Raw genomic sequence first — 18,736 nt, 5'->3', positions numbered from 1 at the left:
TGGTTGTCTGGTGTGTTATTTTAAATGAAGGATGGAAATCTAGAGTCAAGCGTGCAGTGAATATACACATGGTTTCTTTTATATTACTTAAAAACAAAGCACATATTGATTTAAATAAGATGTAGTAGCAAAAACTGTACCATTCTGCTTCAAATTGCCGTTGTGTTAAACTCCCGTAGTGCGGTGGCGTTGGCATAAATGACGTCCGCGTTCTCGTATACGTTTTCATCGGTCTCCTCTTGAGACTGCAGACAGTCCATGATGCACCGGTGCAGGAAAACATACTGGGACTGGAAAGAGACCAGCGTCAGAATTTAGCACTCGGGTTCGAGGAGCATTTACCGGCGTTATACCTCCGTCTGCACCATGTGCGGCCGGCGCATTCTCATGCTGTGCACGAAGCTGTTGATGCCAACTTCCTTGTCTCGGTGCAGCTGCTGAAGCAGAACATCTAAGGCGATGATGGTGCCCGTCCTGCCCACTCCCGCGCTAAAAGACAAATAGGATACCACGATAAAGTCGAGATAGGAAAAATATTCATGTGATTCCTCGGAAAATTGGGCGCATCTCTCGACACGGTGAGATTTTTGAAAGCATACCTGCAGTGAACCACAGTGGGCGGGGCTCTGGTCCCGTTTGCGTCCATGTGCTCCCTAATGAGTCCCCTGAACTGGATCAGGACGTGCGTGCCCTGAGGGACTCCATGGTCGGGCCAGGCGGTGAAGTGGAAATGTTTTACCGTCCTCTCTTCGGTGCCGTTTTTCTATCAAATAATCAAATTCAGAGTAAAAACTTTTTATTTATTTTTTATTTTTTTTACATTTGCCGTTTTACTGCTAACGCTGCCGTTTACATGTTTCACTCGGAATTCCCTCAACGTCCAGTTGGTGTCTTGCTGTTCGGATGTGGTGGTGATGCTCAGCTCTTGATGAAGACAAGTCTCTCCACGTGCAGGCCAGTAACATTCGCATTTAGTCTGGGGAAAACATGACATCATTGGAAATAATTTATTTTTTTTTTTAAGTTAATCTGTGTGACCGTTCAGTGAGAAAACACACCCATCGTCCTTCTTTGCAGTTGGTTACCATGACGACGGCGTTGACTCTCAGCTCCCAGATCATCCTCCAGAAGTCGCCCACCGTGGACGGCAGAGGACCCTGAGTGGCGATGTACTCTCGGCTGTTGTTGTAACCCTGACGAGGTGAAGATGTGTCGTCGTTTGATCAAATGACCAGTTAGCCTTCCACATTGTATTCCACTTTGTTTTCCTCCTTTGAAAATCGAAAACTAGCAAATTTTAACAGGGGTGTGTAGACTTGTTATAGCCGCTGTAGTGTCACACATTTTATTTAACTATTATATTATATAATTTAAAACCAACTAAAAAAATTGAGTAAATAAAATACTAAAGTACAATAATTAAATTAAAATTAAAAAAAACATGATTTAAAAACAAATTAACTCATTTACTGCCATTGACGGCTATAGACGTCAAAAATTCATTTTAACTATTTCCGTTTAACATTTTTTCCCACTTTTGTTAACAAGAGAATGAAAACCTAGGGGGTGGGGGTGGGGGGTATTGTATATTTAGACCAGATATAAAATTTGTGATTAATTGTGAGTTAACTATTGAAGTCATGCGATTAATTACAATTAAAAAATAATAATAATCGCCTGACGCCCTAATTTTTAATAATCTTTTTATTTTTTATTTTATTTAAAAAAAGAAAAGATTATTAAAAATTAGGTCGTCTTGCGGTTAATTTTTTAAAAATTGTAATTAATTACATAACTTCACTAGTTAACTAACGATTAATCACAGATTTTATATCTGGTCTAAATTTACAATTTAAAAAAAAATTCTAGCTTTTCATACTCTTGTTAGCAAAAGTGGAATTTTTCTTAAACTAATAGAAATAGTTAAAATGATTTTTTGACATCTACAGCTGTCAACGGCAGTGAATTTGTTAAAAAATAAAAAACATACCTAATTTAAAAACAAATTAAAAAAGACCCCGAGGACCACCCAATTCACGCTAAAAACGTAAACCCAAGGAATAAAAGTTATATCGATGAAAAGTAATAACAATTGTGAATGCACTGCATTCATGTATAATAATCATTTCAATAATTGTGATGATGGTGAATTGACAAGTGCGTTTATCAGTTAAAAGCAGCACCTACTGGCATGTACGAGGCATTTATGTAGGCCGAGTTGCCGTTTGCCGTTTGCAGCTTCACTCTGCTCCAATCATCTGTCGCGAGTGAGGGAAAAACGTTGACCACAAGGGGTTGACATTTTGCTCAGCGGCCATCGCGCACTTACACGGCAGGACGTTGGTGAAGCGATTCTTCTCCATGTTTTCAGGCACCAGAGCGGCGTTCTGAGTGTGCTCGATGCCGACAACGGCGAGGTTCTGTACGAGAAGGTCAAAGGGTTACACTAACTAAACACATTGTCTGTGTTTGTTGTTGTTTTTAATCACCTCATATTCCTCGCTGAAACCTCTGTTTTTATCCAAACTCAATTTGTGGAAGTGTCCGGGAAAATCCGCAACGGAGACATCTCTGGAAGGAGAAGAGAACAAGCATTTCACTTTACTGTTAATCAAATAGGAGTAATGGGATCCCATGCAGCGACCATTCAATTGCATGCGAATGCGAGCGCTGGCTAATAATGTGTTGCGAAAAGATCACAGCTATCCCCGCATGTCTCTTGTCGTCTTTGAAAAGCGCGAGGTGATATCAGATTAACATTACTAGGCAAATGAGTTGAGCTTTGAGGCGATGCCGTGACATCACTGCTTTTACGCAAAAGCAGTGATGAACTCACGATTGATCTTCAGGAGGGGAAAATTGCCAGCTTTTAATGGTCTTTTGTCACTGACTTTAAAAGCCAAATCAGAATAGGAATTTTGTACTGTGTTTTTACTGGGGGAATGGGGGGATTTAAAGTATATAATATTTAATTTTACTATTAAAAATAGTTTTAAAAAATATAGATTGTAATGGCATGATTAAAAAGTTGTGCACACTACGGTACTTATTTCCTGCCTAAATGCAGCAGCCAATCGTATTGCAGCAGGGCGTGTCCTACCTTTTTTTCTTTATTTGGCTTTTAAATGTAGTAAAATCTTATGTTTGTTTTTTCTTAAGCCTTAAATCATTTTGCCTTTAGATGTTTGTTTTCCCTTTAGATGTTGTAGTTTAACCATGGGAAGCAGATTGAGTTATCTTGTGTATGAAATGCACGGTATAAATAAAGTTGCCTTTCCTGTGTTAGCATTAGCCTTAAACTAGCAGGCTAAGGGATTGGCTCTGGGATTGTTTGAAATACAAATGTAATTCGCTTTTGTGTTTAGTTTAAAAAAAAAAAAAAATTACAGTCAACTTGAACTAAACCGCTTGAACCCATTTTTTAATTTATTAATTATATCATAGGTGGGTTTCCTTCCACCTATTTTTATTCGAATTTTCAATAATTGTGAAAAAGGCCCCCCCAAAAAAACAACAACAAATTACGCTTGGAGGGGTGTTTTTTGAAGCGTATCGAAAAAAGGAAAATGCGCATTTTGAGGATGGAAACAGGTTTTACCAATAAGCGACTACAAGACCGGATATACGTCGCACGTTTGTAGTCACAATAAATGGCGGGTGATAAAGTAAAATATGTTTGGGGAGAAAAATAAACACGATTCTTTTTATAATTAATTAGAGAAAAAAACATTGAATGCAATTTTAGATGGCTTTACTAACATTAGCTCTCAATGTAACGACACACTTCACTTACATGCGGGAGGGAAGCTAACAAGATAAACTACTTCCGTTCAGTCCGTCAAAACCAACATTCCCACCTGGAACTCCCTATTGTCCCAAAGTTCCGTCGCTACAACGTCATCTCGCGGCGCATATTCGCAAAAAAAAAAAAAAAAAAAGGGAGCGGATGGAAACGGGCATAAGTCGCACGTCCGTTTTGCGCATTTTTACAAAATTCGCATAAACATGTTGAAACATTTGGATGGAAACCTGACTATTCCCACCATACAGCATAGGCAGCCTGGTCAAAATTTTCAATCTCAGAGTAAGATAATAATAATAACGTACTTGGATTCTTTTGTTGAAACTGTGCCGTCTCCAACTAATGACTTTTTCTTCCTTAAAATAAATAAATAAATACAAATTAAAAAAAATTAAAAAAGCAAATCTTAGACATTCACACATATCGAGGACACGCCGGCACCTACCTGATGATATTTTGTCTTTTTGTTAAAACAAATATTGCCAAACCCAACAGGGCACTAAAAAGCAGGACGGCGACGACTGACCCTGCAATGACCCCTAGAAGGACGAAAAAACATCATTAAACGCTTTTATGACGACATATATTTGCGATCGCGCTGCAGCGAGGTGAACTCACCACGAGGGTCGGTAGAACACAGAAAAACGTACGGTTCGGACTTCCTCGCAGTCGCCGACAGTGCCGACAGAGACACCTCGTACGTTCTCGCGGGTTGAAATCCGCCTATTTTGATTTGTCCTTGTTCCATACCCGACACTGTGTGCATCTGTCCGCTCACATTCACCTCTACGGCAGTCCAAATCCCGTCTGGCGTATCCCAGACGATAAAGACAGAGTAGCCTGAATCCCAGTACTCACAGTGAGCTGTTAAATCCGGCGGAACTAAACAAGTGGAAAGACGTACAGGATTTGGAAATGAAGTGACACCCAACTAGATCTGGTCGGTACTTACTGGTTGTCAGTTTGAGTTGACATTGCAGAAAGTGAGCGGAATTTGTTCGGTATTCGAGCCGGACGTTGTAGGTGGCGCCCGGGTAAAGGCCGGAAAACGACACGTTTTGACCTTCGGGACTCACGTGAGGGGACGAGCCATTCGAGGCTGTTGCGTTTGTGAATAATCCCGCAACTGTCCCTTGGATTGACGACGTGGTCACACGCCAGGTCACATTGCCGCAATTTATGGCTGAAGAGAAAACGATTTGAAAATTTTCCTTAAAACGTTCATTTCACGACACACCGACAGAAATGTCTTTCCGATACCTGTTACGAAGAAGCCTTTATAAGCGGCGCTAGCCAACCCGGAGAACAACGTAACGACAGTGAATGGATAATCCATCCCGGGTTGTAATATCAACAAACGGGATACATTTGACGAGCCGTTTGGCGCCACTGTGACGTTTTGTCCGTCGATGTGAAGCAAGTAGCTCCAGTTTGGATTCGTCGTCTCCCACACGAGAGTCGCGCTGGTCTCGGAACGCTCCGTCACGTGGACTGCAGCCACCATGGAGGGCGCTAATGACAACAAAACAGTTCAAAGACATCTTAAATGCAACGGCAGGATTCTCGCATGCTCCATACCCGTCGCTGCGTCAAACGCGAACCCAGTGCTGGTAATGTTCTCGAACACGGTGATGAGAGTGAAGTTGTATTTTGTCCCAGCGGCAAGTGAAGGGACTTTGTGTGTCACCGACGTGGATTTGGAGTTTTTGCCCTCGACGTGAGTGCTGTGGTTGCCATGTTGGAGGATGTATGTTGAGTTAGCGCCAACCTTGTCCCATGACAGGGTGATGCTGCTCACAGTTTGGTTTAGCACGTGCACATGTGCAACATTTTTGGGAGCTGAAAAAGAAAATTAATAATAAATTAAAGAAAAAAAACAACTGTATTGTCTATTCTTTATCAAAATAGGCTTGTTGCTGGCTACAAAAGTGTGTGTGAATTAAAAGCCACCAGCTTTCAAAATCTCTAGAAACATACTAGAATGTGTTTTTCAGTGGTTAGCATGAGCTAAATTAGCATTTCATATCGCAAAAGCTATGAGAACGCAATTATTTTGATAGTGTAAAAGTTGGGCTAAGGCTAGCTCTAGCTCTTAAACAAGATGTGCTAAATGGTGTCATTTTTGAGTGAGTTAATAAAAGAGGGAAACTATTGAGTGCTGAAAAGTTTTTGTTTGGTTACAGAAACAATTATTGTATATAGTTGACAGTAGAGGTTCTACCATTATTTTTATAGTTTAACATTATTTTGATAGCATAAAAGTAAAGCCAACGCTAGCTAGCTCTTAAACAGCTAACATTAATGTGCTGTGTGATGTAATTTTTTGGTGAGTTAATAAAAGAAAGAAAATATTTTGTGTGGCAAGTTACTGAAACAGGTATTGTGTATAATTGACTGTAATGGTTGAAGATTTTCCAAATTTTTGTCATCAACGCTAATATGGGAACATATTAGTCAGCGCTAGCTAGCTCTTAAACAACATGTGATTCGTAATGTGATGTTTTTGTTGTTGTGTTACTAAAAGAGGAAACATATTTGTGTGTGTAGATTTTTTTTTAGTTTTGTTACTGAGACGGGTCATTTATATAACTGACAGTAAGAGTTGAACAATTTTAGAATTTTTGTCGTCGATGCTAATGTGATGATTAGCTAAATTTTAATTTTATATCGCAAAAGCTAGGAGAATACATTATTTTGATAGCATAAAAGTTGAGCCAGCGTTAGCTAGCTCTTAAACAACATGTGATATGTGATTTATTTTCTTTTGTGTGAAACTGGTGTATAATTGACTTTTTTTTTTTTAACCAATTTTAGAATTTTTGTAGTCGACGATAAAGTGATGATAGTCAAGATTAATAATGGATGATGTCATTGATTTTTTTTTTTTCAGATGTCAACTCTTTGTGCTTGCTTTCGCCTCCAAACACAAGTTCTTTACTTTTTTTTTTCTTTCTTTTTTTTATAAACATAAGTACCTGAACTCCCCCCCGCCCCCCCTCGCATACTAACTGACATCTTACCTGTGACAGCAACGAGGCTCCTCCCACTGCTGCGGATGCTCTCAAACACAGTGAAAAGCGTAAACGCATATTTAGTCCCGCTTGTGAGTCCGGTGATGGCGTGCGTCACTTCCCGCGCCCCGACGTCTTCCTCCGTGTCACCAAACACAACAGTATAGTTGACATTTTCCACCTTTTCCCACTGCAAAGTTATACTGCTGGTATTTCTTTGAATGGATTTGAGGCCTTCTGCATTTACAGGCGCTGCGATGGAAAAGCAGATGTCACGATTGTTTGACTTCCTGCGATTCCAAAATGAATCAACAATAGGCGACCTACCGGTGGGAGCAGAAAATACAAATCCAGAGCTGTTTGCTCCTTTAAACTCAGTGATGATCCGGAAACGATATTTTCTCCCAGCAGACAAGCCAGCGACCACATGCGTCACATGCGTCGGATATGCGGAAGCATTCGCACTCTCCTCCTTCTCACTACCATCGAGGTCGTATAATAGGAAGTATGTGGAGATATTGTTGACCTTATCCCACTTGAGTGTTATACTGGTTTCGTTTTGATCCTGCACAGTCACGTCATCAACATTTTCAGGAGCTAACGGGGGGGGGGGGGGGTCAAAGGTCATCAGGTTAAAAAGGCCAAATATCACCGGTGAGAAACAGCAGCTCGTCCTTACGTTGGTTGGTGGTGATGAGGCTGGTCAAGGTGGGAGTGAAAAGCGAGGTGACGTTTGCGTTGCTCACTGTTGTGTGCCATGTTGACGTTTCAAGTGAGTTGGAGGCACCCTGAGAACACAATGTGAGATGGGAATTCCCCGTAGTCACAAAATAGTACTGGATCAACTCATTATGTTCATGTAAAAAAAAATTTTTTTAAGTACTTTTTTATTATTATATACAATATAAATACTGTACCTGAAAAAAAAATCTACTAGAACAGTACAATTATTTGTACGCAATAAAACATAAACCTCAATTGTAAAAAAATAAAAAATAAATAAATTCTCAGGTGTATGTAGGATTTAAAAATAAACGAAGCACAATAAAATCCGATAACGCACTGTACGTGTTTGTTACTTCCTCCTTTATCGCCTTCTTTCTGTGTCAAAAATATATTCTCAATTAATTGTTGAAATATTTTGAGCCTTATCTCCCCCCCCCCCCCCCCTTCAATATATTACAGTATCAATGTTTACCAAAGTGGAAGTGGAACTTACGCAAAGCAGATTCAAGATAACACACAGCAACAGGTGACCACGGTTTAAATTCTCCACAAACAAAGTCATTTTGTCTAAGGCAAAAACTTTGCGGCGGGGAGTTGTAAATAAAAACTTAAGCAGCAATTAAGGCTGGCAGTGAAAGTGTCGGTCTTAACTCCATCGCAGCAGTGTTTCCTCTTAATTCCGAACCGCCTCTGGTAACTTCTGGTCCCTTGTCATGTTTGCAAGGCTCTGCTTCTGCCCTTTTACAACCGCTAAGACCTTTGGCCCGCCTGTTACTTCCTTATTAACGCAACTCGTACGTCAAAATCGCTACAGTCTGATTTGTTTCACATCTTTATAGTCATATTGAGGAAATGTGAGCATTGTAAAAAACGGTTTCTTATCATTATGTGATTTACTAATCACCGCCAAAGCGTTCAAAATCTGTTATTCAAAGAGGCTTTTTTTTTTAATAAATAGATGGATAGATAGATAGATAGATTTCAAATTTAGTGTTGTATTGTCACTTGTGAAATAACTTTTTTTTTAAACTACATAAAAATGAATGGATGGATAAGTCATCCTCAATTTTTATTTCGATTTTTGTTTTTTTCCATAATCAATCATTTAATAAAATAAATCAATCTACCTGTACAAAATGGGTAAAATTATATATATATATATATATATAGAGAGAGAGAGAGAGAGAGAGAGAGAGAGAGAGAGAGAGAGAGAGAGAGAGAGAGAGCGAGAGAGCGAGAGAGAGAGATTTTTCATACAATACAATACAAAATGTGTGCAAAAGTTACCAGAGAAAGGTAAGTGTATATATATATATATATATATATATATATATATATATATATATATATATATATAAATCTTTATCTTTTAATTAAAAACGTCGAGCTTCACAAGATGCAATGAGCCCGCCAATACAGCAGGTGGCAGTAGAAACTTACTCTTGAGCTAACCACCAGCTAGCTGCGCAAGGCTACCTGCTCATTTCTCCCCCCTTCCTTTTTGTGTTCTCTTTTAAAAGAAGGTGCGAGTCTCACTTGCATTCACGGACCAAAAGGTGGACGTGACAGACGGAACGACAACAAGCTAAAAGAAGTGAGGGAAAGGGTGAAATATTACAAGTTCTTGGTGAGCCTTTTCAATGACTGTATTGACCTTAAGATACGCGTGTTTACGCAAACGTCGATTTAAGCGTGTATAGTTTTTTGTTTTGTTTTTGTTTTTAGGAAATGCAGTCTGTGGTGAGGCAAAACCTCCACGCTGAGTGTGAAGGCGACATCAACAAACTTATCAACCTCAAGCTTAATGCATCCTACACTTACCTTTCTCTGGTAACTTTTGCACACATTTTGTATTAGTAAAATCGAAATGTTCGGCTTTAGGCTGAACTACCAGGGGTGAACTTTGACCTTGTCCTAACATTTGAATGCACATGTCCAGGACATTGTTTAACGATTCGGTACTTTTCTCCCAACTGTTAAAAAAAACAAAAACAATGCGCAGATCGAGATTCTAGTTGGTGTAAATTCTCATTAATCCGCGCTGAGCTCATGAATACTCTTCTGTTTTCTCTTACAGGGCATGTATTTTGACAGGGATGATGTAGCCCTAAATAAATTTTCCAGTTTTTTCTTGGAGCTCTCTGGGAAGGAACAAGAACAGGCCGAGAAGCTGCTCGAGTATCAAAACATGAGAGGGGGGCGCATTTTGCTGCAGACTATTGCTGTAAGTTTTCATTTTGTTGTCACGTGCGTTAAGTGATGTTTATTCACGTGTGACCTGTATGGCTACAGAAACCAACCAAGGAGGATTGGGCAAGCGGTCTGGATGCGATGTCGTTCTCGTTGGACTACCAGAAAGTCATGAACACTTGTATTCTAGATGCGCACGGCAAGGCTGGCACCCATTTTGACGCCCATGTAAGTCCAACATGCTAAAGATAAACCATTCTATTGAGTTTTCCATTGCTTGTTAGCATTAAGCTAAGTGGACTTTTCTAACAACAAAATGATGTGGTTATTTTTAAATACACATTTGACAATTTCAACTGGGATTGGGAGTAAACATTTTGCACCCTCATCGACTCCATTTTTTTTTTTATTCCCTAGTTTTGTGACTTCCTCGAGCAGAACTTCCTCGTCGACAGCCACGACACCATCAAGAAGTTGGGCGACTACATCGGCAGCCTGAAACGCATCACGGCTTCCGAAAGCCACGGCTTGGGAGAATACCTCTTTGACAAGCACACCTTGTAAAGTCGATCATCAACCTCCGTTTCCTGCATTTGTGCCATCAAGAACGCTAAATATTTTAATAGTTGTAGCCAAGAATACCTCAAAATAGCTATGGTGCTCTGAAGTCACATTTTCTACATTCCTATGGTCAAACATTGAATAAACTTCACCTATGCCAGCATCTCAAATTTTTTTGGTTGATATTTTCTTCGAATGACTTTATGTTCAGAAATGTCATAATACGACCTGTTATGTCACATTATACAACACAGTAAAGATAACAAGCGGGACTTTGTTTCGTCGCTATTGAGTTAGCTTAAAGTTGGACATTGGGCCGTTTGAAAATCCTACAAAATGACATGTTTCAGCAAAGATAAGGAGGAGGAAGGTGTTTCACAGCCGCACGTTGTAATCTAGTCATGCAAGCGCGCACACACCCTAAATGATGCGCAGACATATTCCACTTAATACACAGGGAATTGTGCTTTGTCAAAAATACTTTTATTTCACCCACACTTGATGCAATAAATGCTCTATTTTTTATGGGGGTGGAATAGCTTGCCTGTTTATTTTCATTTTCTTCAAATAAATGCTTGAAAATGACAAGTCAGACAAAAATTTTCATTTTACTTTAACATAAACAGATACCGCTGCCAAATATGGCGCCCTCTTCCGGCTATGATTTATATTACACTTGGAAATCTACCGTTGTCTTTATAATACGTTGACCAATTTAACAGGAAAAATAACCATTTAAAATTATTTGTTGTAGATTACCGTGCTTATATAACATACAACTAATATTTTCTGATATTTATTTTACGCTGCTGTCTGCAGCCTGGTTGGCATTGCAAATTATAATCCGGATAAATAAAGGTTAGATAAATACAAAATTAGTAAATATGCAGATTAGATACCACTGTTATTGCTTCGAAATATTGATTCGCATACTAGTTCTATTTAATATGGCATGTGGGAATGCTAAATTCTGGTTAGTTTAATATAAACTGTAAAAACGAACAACTAGAGTTCAAATTTTCATATGCAAAGGGGTCGAAATACATAATTGGTTTGTGATTTGAATCGATATTAGGTTTGTTTGTTTGTTTGTTTGTTTGTTTCATTTGAAGAGTTAATAGTACAGTAATGCTTATCTTATAGAGGTGATCCCCCCTCAATTTTGTGGCGCCCTCTGGTGGCCAACCAAAGAAAATGAAAGTTATTCGCTGGTCTCTTTTTTCCCTCTCTCTTCGGAACTGGATGATTATATTATGTATACAGTACAGTATATCAAAATATAACATTATAGACTGTTTCTTTCTTTCCTAGTGAGGATAAGTGACTCAGAGGAATGGATTTTTCAAGAACGCTTTCTTAGAAAGGGGAAAAAGGAGGCGTCTACACCCCCTGGTGATTAAATTTGGCACAGCATCTAATGGAGCGGAGAGCAATAGTTGAGAAAATAGTGTAGCATAAATACTCTGTGGCTCCAATATACATTAACTCATTCACTGCCATTGACGGCTATAGACGTCAAAAAATCATTTGAACTATTTCTATTAGTTTAACATTTTTTTCACTTCTGTTAAGAGTATGAAAACCTAAAAATTGTATTTTTGTACATTTAGAACAGATATACATTTTGTGATTAATCGTGAGTTAACTCGTGAAGTCATGCGATTAATTACGATAAAAAAAAATAATTGCCTGACGCCCCTAATTTTTAATAATCTTTTCTTAAAAAAAAAAGAAATGTAATAATTTTTTTCTAATTTTTTAATTTAAAAAAAATGTAAGAAAAGATTATTAAAAATTAGGAGCGTCAGGCGATTACATTTTTTTTTAATCATAATTAATCACAAATTGTATATCTGTTCTAATACAATAAAAAAATCTAGGTTTTCATACTCCTGTTAACAAAAGTGGGAAAAAATGTTAAACTAATAGAAATAGTTCAAATGAATTTTTGACGTCTATAGCCTGTCAATGGCAGTGAATGAGGTAAGCCTAATAGCACAATTACCCGAGTCTATAAGGCTCATAATATTGGACTTCTTCTGCGACAATTCATTGGCAACTTCAACTAACAACTTTTTTTTCTTCTTTGTCATCGTTTTATTACAGTAAATGTCCCTCCGCTGCACGGTGGCCATTGAGATGTCCAGATGTGGCAACGCGCCACTGGATTACATCCCACACAGTTCTAAATGTAGGGATGTACGCAATGTCCAATCGGAATCAAAGTTGTTGTTGGATTGCCGCTCGAGTGCTCGCAAAGCTACGCTGAGGAGATTAGCGAAGGCTTGGGTGCAATATGAGTGGTCAGTCTAATGGATGAACGCAACCCCAGTGTCATTTCAGGGATGTTTTTCCACCTTTTGAGGAAAACAAAAATCATTCAGCATGTGTGGTAGAGTGGGGAAAAAAAGCGGAGACTTTTCACATTCAATTGAACCGAAAGCAACAGATGTGGGGTCAGCAATTTGAATATGACAAGGAGGGGAAGTCGTGATGGGGAGGGAGGCGGGGGATTAAGTCCCAACACTGCTCGAGTGATTTGCCAGGGCTTTAGCTTTGATGCAAACGGGCGCAGGGAGTGTGCCAGTCGTGTCGAGGGAATGATGGGCATGTGAGGGCTTCCGCCACCAAAATACAACTTGAATCCTCACCCCCAACAAAAAAAAAAAGTTGCATCAGGGGAATAAAGGAATCATTTCTGCAGGTAAGGTGGATTTTGTTGGTTTTGAGTGGTTTAAAAGTATTTATCATCTTTAAAAAAGTGCTTAATTCTCCAAGTACCACCGAATAGACGTTTGACTTTTATAGCCGTCATTGGCAGTGAATGAGATTAAATATAGGCTGATAAAATAGTATGCATCAAAAATGGATTTAAATAGGGCTGCTCGATTTATGAAGAAAATATGAATCACGATTATTTTGGTAATAAATGAAATCACGACTTTTATTTTTTGGTACAAAAAAAGAAAATGTTTAAACGTAAAACATTTTTAAGACAAATAAAATTCTTTGAAATACTATAATCATGCAAGTTTTTTTGGATGAAACAAAATTAATTTAGTTATTTTAAAATTTTAAAAAAAAGTTTCAAATGTATAAATTTAAACTTAACTCAATTTGTATTAATAATCTTTTTGTTGTTGTTGATTTACAATTATGCTGATTTTGTAATAGTTGAAATTATAATTGAATTCCAATTACCGGTAATTGCGCAGCCCTAGATTGAAATTTAAGTAACTTAATGAGGCAACTACGACCACAATAATAACATTACATGAATACTTCTCTGACTGCCAGTCAAAACGGAGCATTATTTTCTTTCTTTTTTTTTTAATGCAAAATTTGGCGGTGAATAATGAAGGAAGCCAACTTTTCATCTAAGCTTTCAGATTTCCAGCGTGTGGATTAATATTGCCAAGTTAAATCCATACGTGCGTGCAGAGGGCGCACAAAAGCAGAGAAAACTAGAGGGAGATGTTAGAGGGAAAGTGTGTGTGTGTGTGTGTGTGTGTTTGCGGCAAACAGAGGGATTAGGGTCAGCCATGTCGAGCTTCTAGCTTAGAGATGTTCCATGCTCCAGACAGACGCAGGGATTACACCAGTGTACATACGCAGCTGTGCTGTATTTTGGCAGCTGGCAATGAGGCTGCTGAGGAGCGCCGGCTTTCGGGCCCGGCGGGCCGCCGAGCTGCCCGAGAAGGAGTCCGAGGAGGCGGCGGAGGAAGTTCACCACGAGCACCCCCGCACGGAACATCACGGCCGCGCCGAGCATCACCCCGGCCACGACTACAACCACATGAAGGACAAGTTCATGAACGAACTCGACCGACTTCCCAGTGAGCAGATCCTGGAGTCAAATCATTACTTACAATAAAAAGTCTACACACCCCTAATTTCAAATATCCATTTAGATTGAGTTCGAATGTGATTGGCTAATTTGAAGCGTAGCTGCAGTCCATTTGGGGTGTGCACACTTTTATCACCTTTGTTCATTTTACTTCCTCTTTTGAAAATATTATTATTATTATTTTTATTTTTTTTAAACATCACTTTAGCCACTTAGCACTTCTGTACAAACGAGGTCTGTCACTGCCACTATATTTTTAAATTTTTTTATTTAGCAGTTAAAGTGGTTAACTAAACCATTTCGGCGGCCATTTTGCCACTTACTGTCAAAATGACATCACAGATGCTCAGGTAACGGCCAATGTCACATGACCAAACTCAGAAAACAGGTGAGCCGTGATTGGTTGTTACCTGAGCGCTAAGGATGTCATTTTTAGGCGACAGCGTGACAAAATGGCCGCCCCCTAAAATAGACAATTGAAAATAGGTGGATTTTGCTGCTTAATTCATATTCCCCAACTGCAATAGTTATCAAAAACTAGTGAACGTGTATAGAATGTATTATTGTAACTCTCTGTAATGTTAGCAAATCACGCACAAAACCATTTCGGTGGCCATTTTGCCACTTGCTGTCGGCTGAAAATGACATCACAGTCGCTCGGGTAACGACCAATCACGACTCAGCTTGCCTATGTCACATGACCAAACTCAGAAAACAGGTGAGCCGGGATTGGTCGTTAGCGGGGCCTAGAGCAACTGTCATTTTTAGGCGACAGCGTGACAAAATGGCCGCCCCCTGGGATGGATAAAAATAGGTGGATTTTGCTGCTTAATTCAAATTCCCCAACTGCAATAGTATTAAAAAACTAGTGCATAGAATGTATTATTGTAAAGAATATTTTTGTGTTGACTTCCCCTGGCTATAACTTTATTATTGTGATTTTTGTTGGCATGAAATAGGGGAATCAAAATGTATTGCTGATGGATTTTTTTTTTTTTTTTGTAACGCAGTTCCCATGTGGGCAGTAGGAGCCATCGTCGTGGTGGTCCTGGTGTTGGTGGCGTGCTTCATCTTTTGCGTTTTCAAAAAATGCTTCGGGAAGAAGAAGAAGCCAAAGAAAGTGCGGGAGAGGAAGACGGGGCGCCGCAGGAAGGCGAAGGAAGGCGAAGGCGAGACAGGAGAGAAGGTACGACGCCGCGTGATATGCTTTTGAGACGCCGCGTGGCATTTCGGACGACTACTCACTGTGGCCTCCTCGTAGGAAGGGGAGGTGAAGAAGGAAGGCGAGGAAGAGGAGAAAGAGCAGGAAAAGTTGGGGAAGTTGGAGTTCTCGCTGGATTACAACTTCACAGATTCTCAGGTGGCTCTCCTGCGACACAAACAAATATCGGTCAAACGGAAGAATTCCTCAACCTGACGATTTTGTTCTCTTTACCGTGAAGCTCATCGTGGGAATCCTTCAGGCTCAGGATTTGGCTGCCATGGACATGGGCGGCACCTCAGACCCTTACGTCAAAGTCTTCCTGTTGCCGGACAAAAAGAAGAAGTACGAAACCAAGGTTCAGCGCAAGAATTTGTGTCCCGTTTTCAACGAGACCTTCTTCTTCAAGGTATGGAGAGCTTGATTGATTTTGGTGTTTTTCTTGTTTTCATGTCATTCATTACTAGGGATGTGCCAAAAAAAAAGTACCATTCAGAATCGATTTTATTTAAATTATGTCTTGCCCTTGTTTGTGTGTGCCTTTATTGAGAGCGCTGTTCATGTTGTACACGATTTGGCCACTTAGGGGCAGTGTGGTTCCACGCATTCTGATACACTGTTAAGTTGTAGCCACATTAGAGTAGAAGGAAAAAAAGTCACGATCAAGTTATGCAAATAAAAGTTGTTGTTTTTTGCAGCGTAAGAAGAGCATATGCCGGTAAGTAATGTTAAGATGCTAAAAAAATTATTTAAAAAAAAAAAAAAAAGAGAGAGAGCGCAATGATGATGACATGTCAAATCGGTAAAATTACCGAATGAACAAATACTGAGCTCTCCAGAAGAAGAAAAAAGAAAAAAATAATAAAAAAATAATAATAATTTTAAAAAAAAAGTAATGTTAAGATGCTTCTCTGTATACATTCCTGAAGCGTTTTGTATGAATAGCCTTCTTTTTGGGTGATAAAAGTTCCGCGGGTAGCGCGCTAATTAGCGTTAGCGAGTCAACGGCACTTTCCTTTGTGCGTTAGCCTTGAGCTAGCTACGTTCGTGAAACAAGCGAAACAAAGTGCATTTGCATTTAAGTGTGCGCTGTGTGTAATTTTCTTCGTCTTGTGTGTTGAGTACATTTTAAGGTCTCCATTCGTCATTCTGTCTCGCAAACCCGACTGGATCGTCATCAATCATGACAATTCTATCAATTGAAGCAGAAACCATTGTCAACCAAATCAACAACAAAAAAATCGGAAAATCGAATCGTGAGACAGTCAAAGATTCCCATCCCTACTCATTACCATTTTGATCTCTCTAGATCCCGTACGCAGAATTGGGAGGAAAGACGTTGGTGCTTCAGGTCTTCGATTTCGATCGCTTCTCCAAGCACGACATGATCGGCGACATCAAGATCCCGATGAACAGCGTCGATTTGGGTCAGCCCTTGCAACAGTGGAGGGACTTGGAGAGTGTGGAAAAGGAAGAGGTTACGCCATTAGTCCATTTCGTGTGCCTTCGTCTTCATTTTAGGAAACCTTCTCCTCACGTGTGTTTTCTCTCGGCAGGAAAAACTGGGCGACGTCTGCATTTCTCTGAGGTACGTCCCCACCGCCGGGAAACTTACGGTAAACATCATGGAGGCCAAGAATTTGAAGAAAATGGACGTCGGGGGATTATCGGGTAATTTAAACATCTAAATATATTATTGTTCAAAATAAATGGTTGATAAATAAGTGGATTATGTGAGCACAAAAATGTGAAAATACAGCAGGTTCGTTTTTAAGTGACACATACAAAGGAGATCACTCGACCTGTTTATCCGCCTCCTCCGTTTTCAAGATCCCTTCGTGAAGATTGTCCTGCAGCAAAACGGAAAACGTATCAAGAAGAAAAAGACAACAGTCAAGAAAAACACGCTCAACCCTTACTTCAATGAGAGTTTCAGCTTTGAAGTCCCCTTTGAACAGATACAGGTAAGGTTTTACACCTGACCAGAAGTTTTGGGTCGAGAATTAGTTGATGATAGAAAACTTAAGATATCAAAGCGGTGGCATGCATGACTCCAATTCTGAGTATTTGAATATTTTATGTTTTAGAATGAATTAGTATGCAACAAATTAACATTTTGTGTACATGCTGTATGGATATTATTATTATTATAAAGACTGTAGAATTAACATTTATATCACCTGCTTCAGAAAGTGCAGGTGGTGATCACGGTGTACGACTACGACAAACTGGGCAGCAACGACCCCATCGGGAAGACCTTCATGGGTTACGGGGCAACGGGGGTGGGCCTGCGCCACTGGTCCGACATGCTGGCCAATCCCAGACGTCCGGTAGCCCAGTGGCACACGCTGTTGCCCGAGGAGGAAGTGGACGCGGCGCTCAAAGCCAAACCTCGCTGAAGAGAACTTGCTAGGTTTATTTTGGTGTGCGTCTTCCGTATTATTTTTTGCATGTTTGCATTGCAACAACTCCAATCGAGATTGACCATCTCTGCCATAACTCAATAGGTAGTAAATACACAAATTTTAAGAGATCAATGGGTAAACTATGTGTACTTGTTTAAAAAAAAAAAAAAAGTTTCCCAGGTCAATCCACGAAGAGTCCAGTTGCCTCAATTCAGTTTTTTTTTTTTTTCAGATTACCATAGCTGGATGATTGAGAATCCACACAGACATCTTGTCATGTCTAATATTCATGTTGTACTGGCAGATCATTTTGCTTAAATTAAGTAATCGCATTATGTAACTTTTTTCTGTTGTATTGTTTTCCATGTGAAATGTTTATTTTGTTTCTCAAGTGTAGATGTGAAATAATGATTATTTATATATATATACACACACACACACACATACACAAACACACATTTGTCATTAAGACCTTTTTAACCTTATGTAGACCTGTATGTCAAACAAATGTGTTATATTTTAATTTGTTGTACACTATGCCATAAGAATCAAATTTTAATTCTATAATAAAAAATATTTGTAAAGATTTCAGTAGTGTTTGGTGTTACTGTTTTTTAGTGGCCAATTTATGTAAATAAAGACAAAAACGTGGTGGCTTCACTTGAATTGCGAATAAAATTTCCAATGGACATTTTCTCTTGACGTGCCTCTTATGAAGGATTTTTTTTTAAAACAATATATATCATAATTCTATTCTAGATCTTACTCCTATCTCCTACTAATAAAAATGCAATAAAAGTAAATGTCGAAATCGCCACATGGTAGTACATGAAATAATGTGACTTTGCGAACCACTGACTAAATACCCCTGATTCAATAGAACATACCCCATCAATTGCTTTTGTAATACTGTAAATATATTTTAACAGTGAAAATAATTTGTTGACAGCCTGTACTAATAAATTGTGGAAAACATGATGACACGATGTCGTA

The 18,736-nt window shown here is 39.2% G+C and overlaps 3 protein-coding genes across 4 annotated transcripts; 2 read left to right on the top strand and 1 right to left on the bottom strand.

Moving 5' to 3' along the window:
• Positions 1 to 52: 52 nt before the first annotated feature.
• LOC144038832 (receptor-type tyrosine-protein phosphatase H-like) lies at positions 53 to 8,311 on the bottom strand. The gene is made up of 18 exons (XM_077551591.1): positions 8,033 to 8,311; positions 7,493 to 7,601; positions 7,141 to 7,410; positions 6,823 to 7,065; positions 5,381 to 5,641; positions 5,063 to 5,314; positions 4,755 to 4,985; positions 4,421 to 4,684; positions 4,248 to 4,341; positions 4,108 to 4,158; positions 2,490 to 2,571; positions 2,330 to 2,420; positions 2,188 to 2,258; positions 1,059 to 1,193; positions 854 to 976; positions 600 to 763; positions 354 to 489; positions 53 to 290 (listed from the first exon to the last, which is right to left on the bottom strand). The coding sequence occupies exons 1-18, from the start codon at positions 8,099 to 8,101 to the stop codon at positions 150 to 152; spliced, it is 2,787 nt and encodes a 928-aa protein (XP_077407717.1). The 5' UTR covers positions 8,102 to 8,311; the 3' UTR covers positions 53 to 149.
• Positions 8,312 to 8,975: 664 nt separating this feature from the next.
• LOC144038334 (ferritin, lower subunit) lies at positions 8,976 to 10,453 on the top strand. 2 transcript variants are annotated; one of them, XM_077550768.1, is made up of 5 exons: positions 8,976 to 9,166; positions 9,240 to 9,369; positions 9,617 to 9,763; positions 9,832 to 9,957; positions 10,147 to 10,453. In XM_077550768.1, the coding sequence occupies exons 2-5, from the start codon at positions 9,268 to 9,270 to the stop codon at positions 10,291 to 10,293; spliced, it is 522 nt and encodes a 173-aa protein (XP_077406894.1). In that variant the 5' UTR covers positions 8,976 to 9,166; positions 9,240 to 9,267; the 3' UTR covers positions 10,294 to 10,453. The 2 variants fall into 2 exon arrangements, with proteins under 2 accessions (XP_077406894.1, XP_077406893.1); XM_077550767.1 differs by having other exon boundaries at positions 8,978 to 9,166; positions 9,265 to 9,369.
• Positions 10,454 to 12,817: 2,364 nt separating this feature from the next.
• On the top strand, positions 12,818 to 18,330 carry syt5b (synaptotagmin Vb). Its single transcript, XM_077551480.1, has 9 exons — positions 12,818 to 12,994; positions 13,925 to 14,126; positions 15,148 to 15,323; positions 15,399 to 15,497; positions 15,580 to 15,747; positions 16,648 to 16,815; positions 16,895 to 17,009; positions 17,169 to 17,302; positions 17,528 to 18,330. The coding sequence occupies exons 2-9, from the start codon at positions 13,931 to 13,933 to the stop codon at positions 17,735 to 17,737; spliced, it is 1,266 nt and encodes a 421-aa protein (XP_077407606.1). The 5' UTR covers positions 12,818 to 12,994; positions 13,925 to 13,930; the 3' UTR covers positions 17,738 to 18,330.
• The last annotated feature ends 406 nt before the right edge of the window (positions 18,331 to 18,736 follow it).

This window comes from Vanacampus margaritifer, chromosome 18 (assembly GCF_051991255.1).
Source record: "Vanacampus margaritifer isolate UIUO_Vmar chromosome 18, RoL_Vmar_1.0, whole genome shotgun sequence".
Taxonomy (NCBI): Eukaryota; Metazoa; Chordata; class Actinopteri; order Syngnathiformes; family Syngnathidae; genus Vanacampus; species Vanacampus margaritifer.
Note: the sequence above shows the minus strand (reverse complement) of the source record. Positions and strands in the feature narration are given on the sequence as shown.

What these genes read in the sequence shown, in the direction of transcription:
- syt5b (XM_077551480.1), top strand. Translation starts at nt 13,931, where the DNA reads ATGAGGCTGCTGAGGAGCGCCGGCTTTCGGGCCCGGCGGGCCGCCGAG. An exon ending in ACGAGACCTTCTTCTTCAAG is followed by an intron (nt 15,748 to 16,647) that starts GTATGGAGAGCT and finishes TGATCTCTCTAG; the next exon opens with ATCCCGTACGCAGAATTGGG. An exon ending in TCCCCTTTGAACAGATACAG is followed by an intron (nt 17,303 to 17,527) that starts GTAAGGTTTTAC and finishes CACCTGCTTCAG; the next exon opens with AAAGTGCAGGTGGTGATCAC.
- LOC144038832 (XM_077551591.1), bottom strand. Translation starts at nt 8,101, where the DNA reads ATGACTTTGTTTGTGGAGAATTTAAACCGTGGTCACCTGTTGCTGTGT. An exon ending in TTATCTTGAATCTGCTTTGC is followed by an intron (nt 7,602 to 8,032) that starts GTAAGTTCCACT and finishes TTGTGTTCTCAG; the next exon opens with GGTGCCTCCAACTCACTTGA. An exon ending in GTTTCAACAAAAGAATCCAA is followed by an intron (nt 2,572 to 4,107) that starts GTACGTTATTAT and finishes TTCTCCTTCCAG; the next exon opens with AGATGTCTCCGTTGCGGATT.
- LOC144038334 (XM_077550768.1), top strand. Translation starts at nt 9,268, where the DNA reads ATGCAGTCTGTGGTGAGGCAAAACCTCCACGCTGAGTGTGAAGGCGAC. An exon ending in CCTACACTTACCTTTCTCTG is followed by an intron (nt 9,370 to 9,616) that starts GTAACTTTTGCA and finishes TTTCTCTTACAG; the next exon opens with GGCATGTATTTTGACAGGGA. An exon ending in TTTTGCTGCAGACTATTGCT is followed by an intron (nt 9,764 to 9,831) that starts GTAAGTTTTCAT and finishes GTATGGCTACAG; the next exon opens with AAACCAACCAAGGAGGATTG.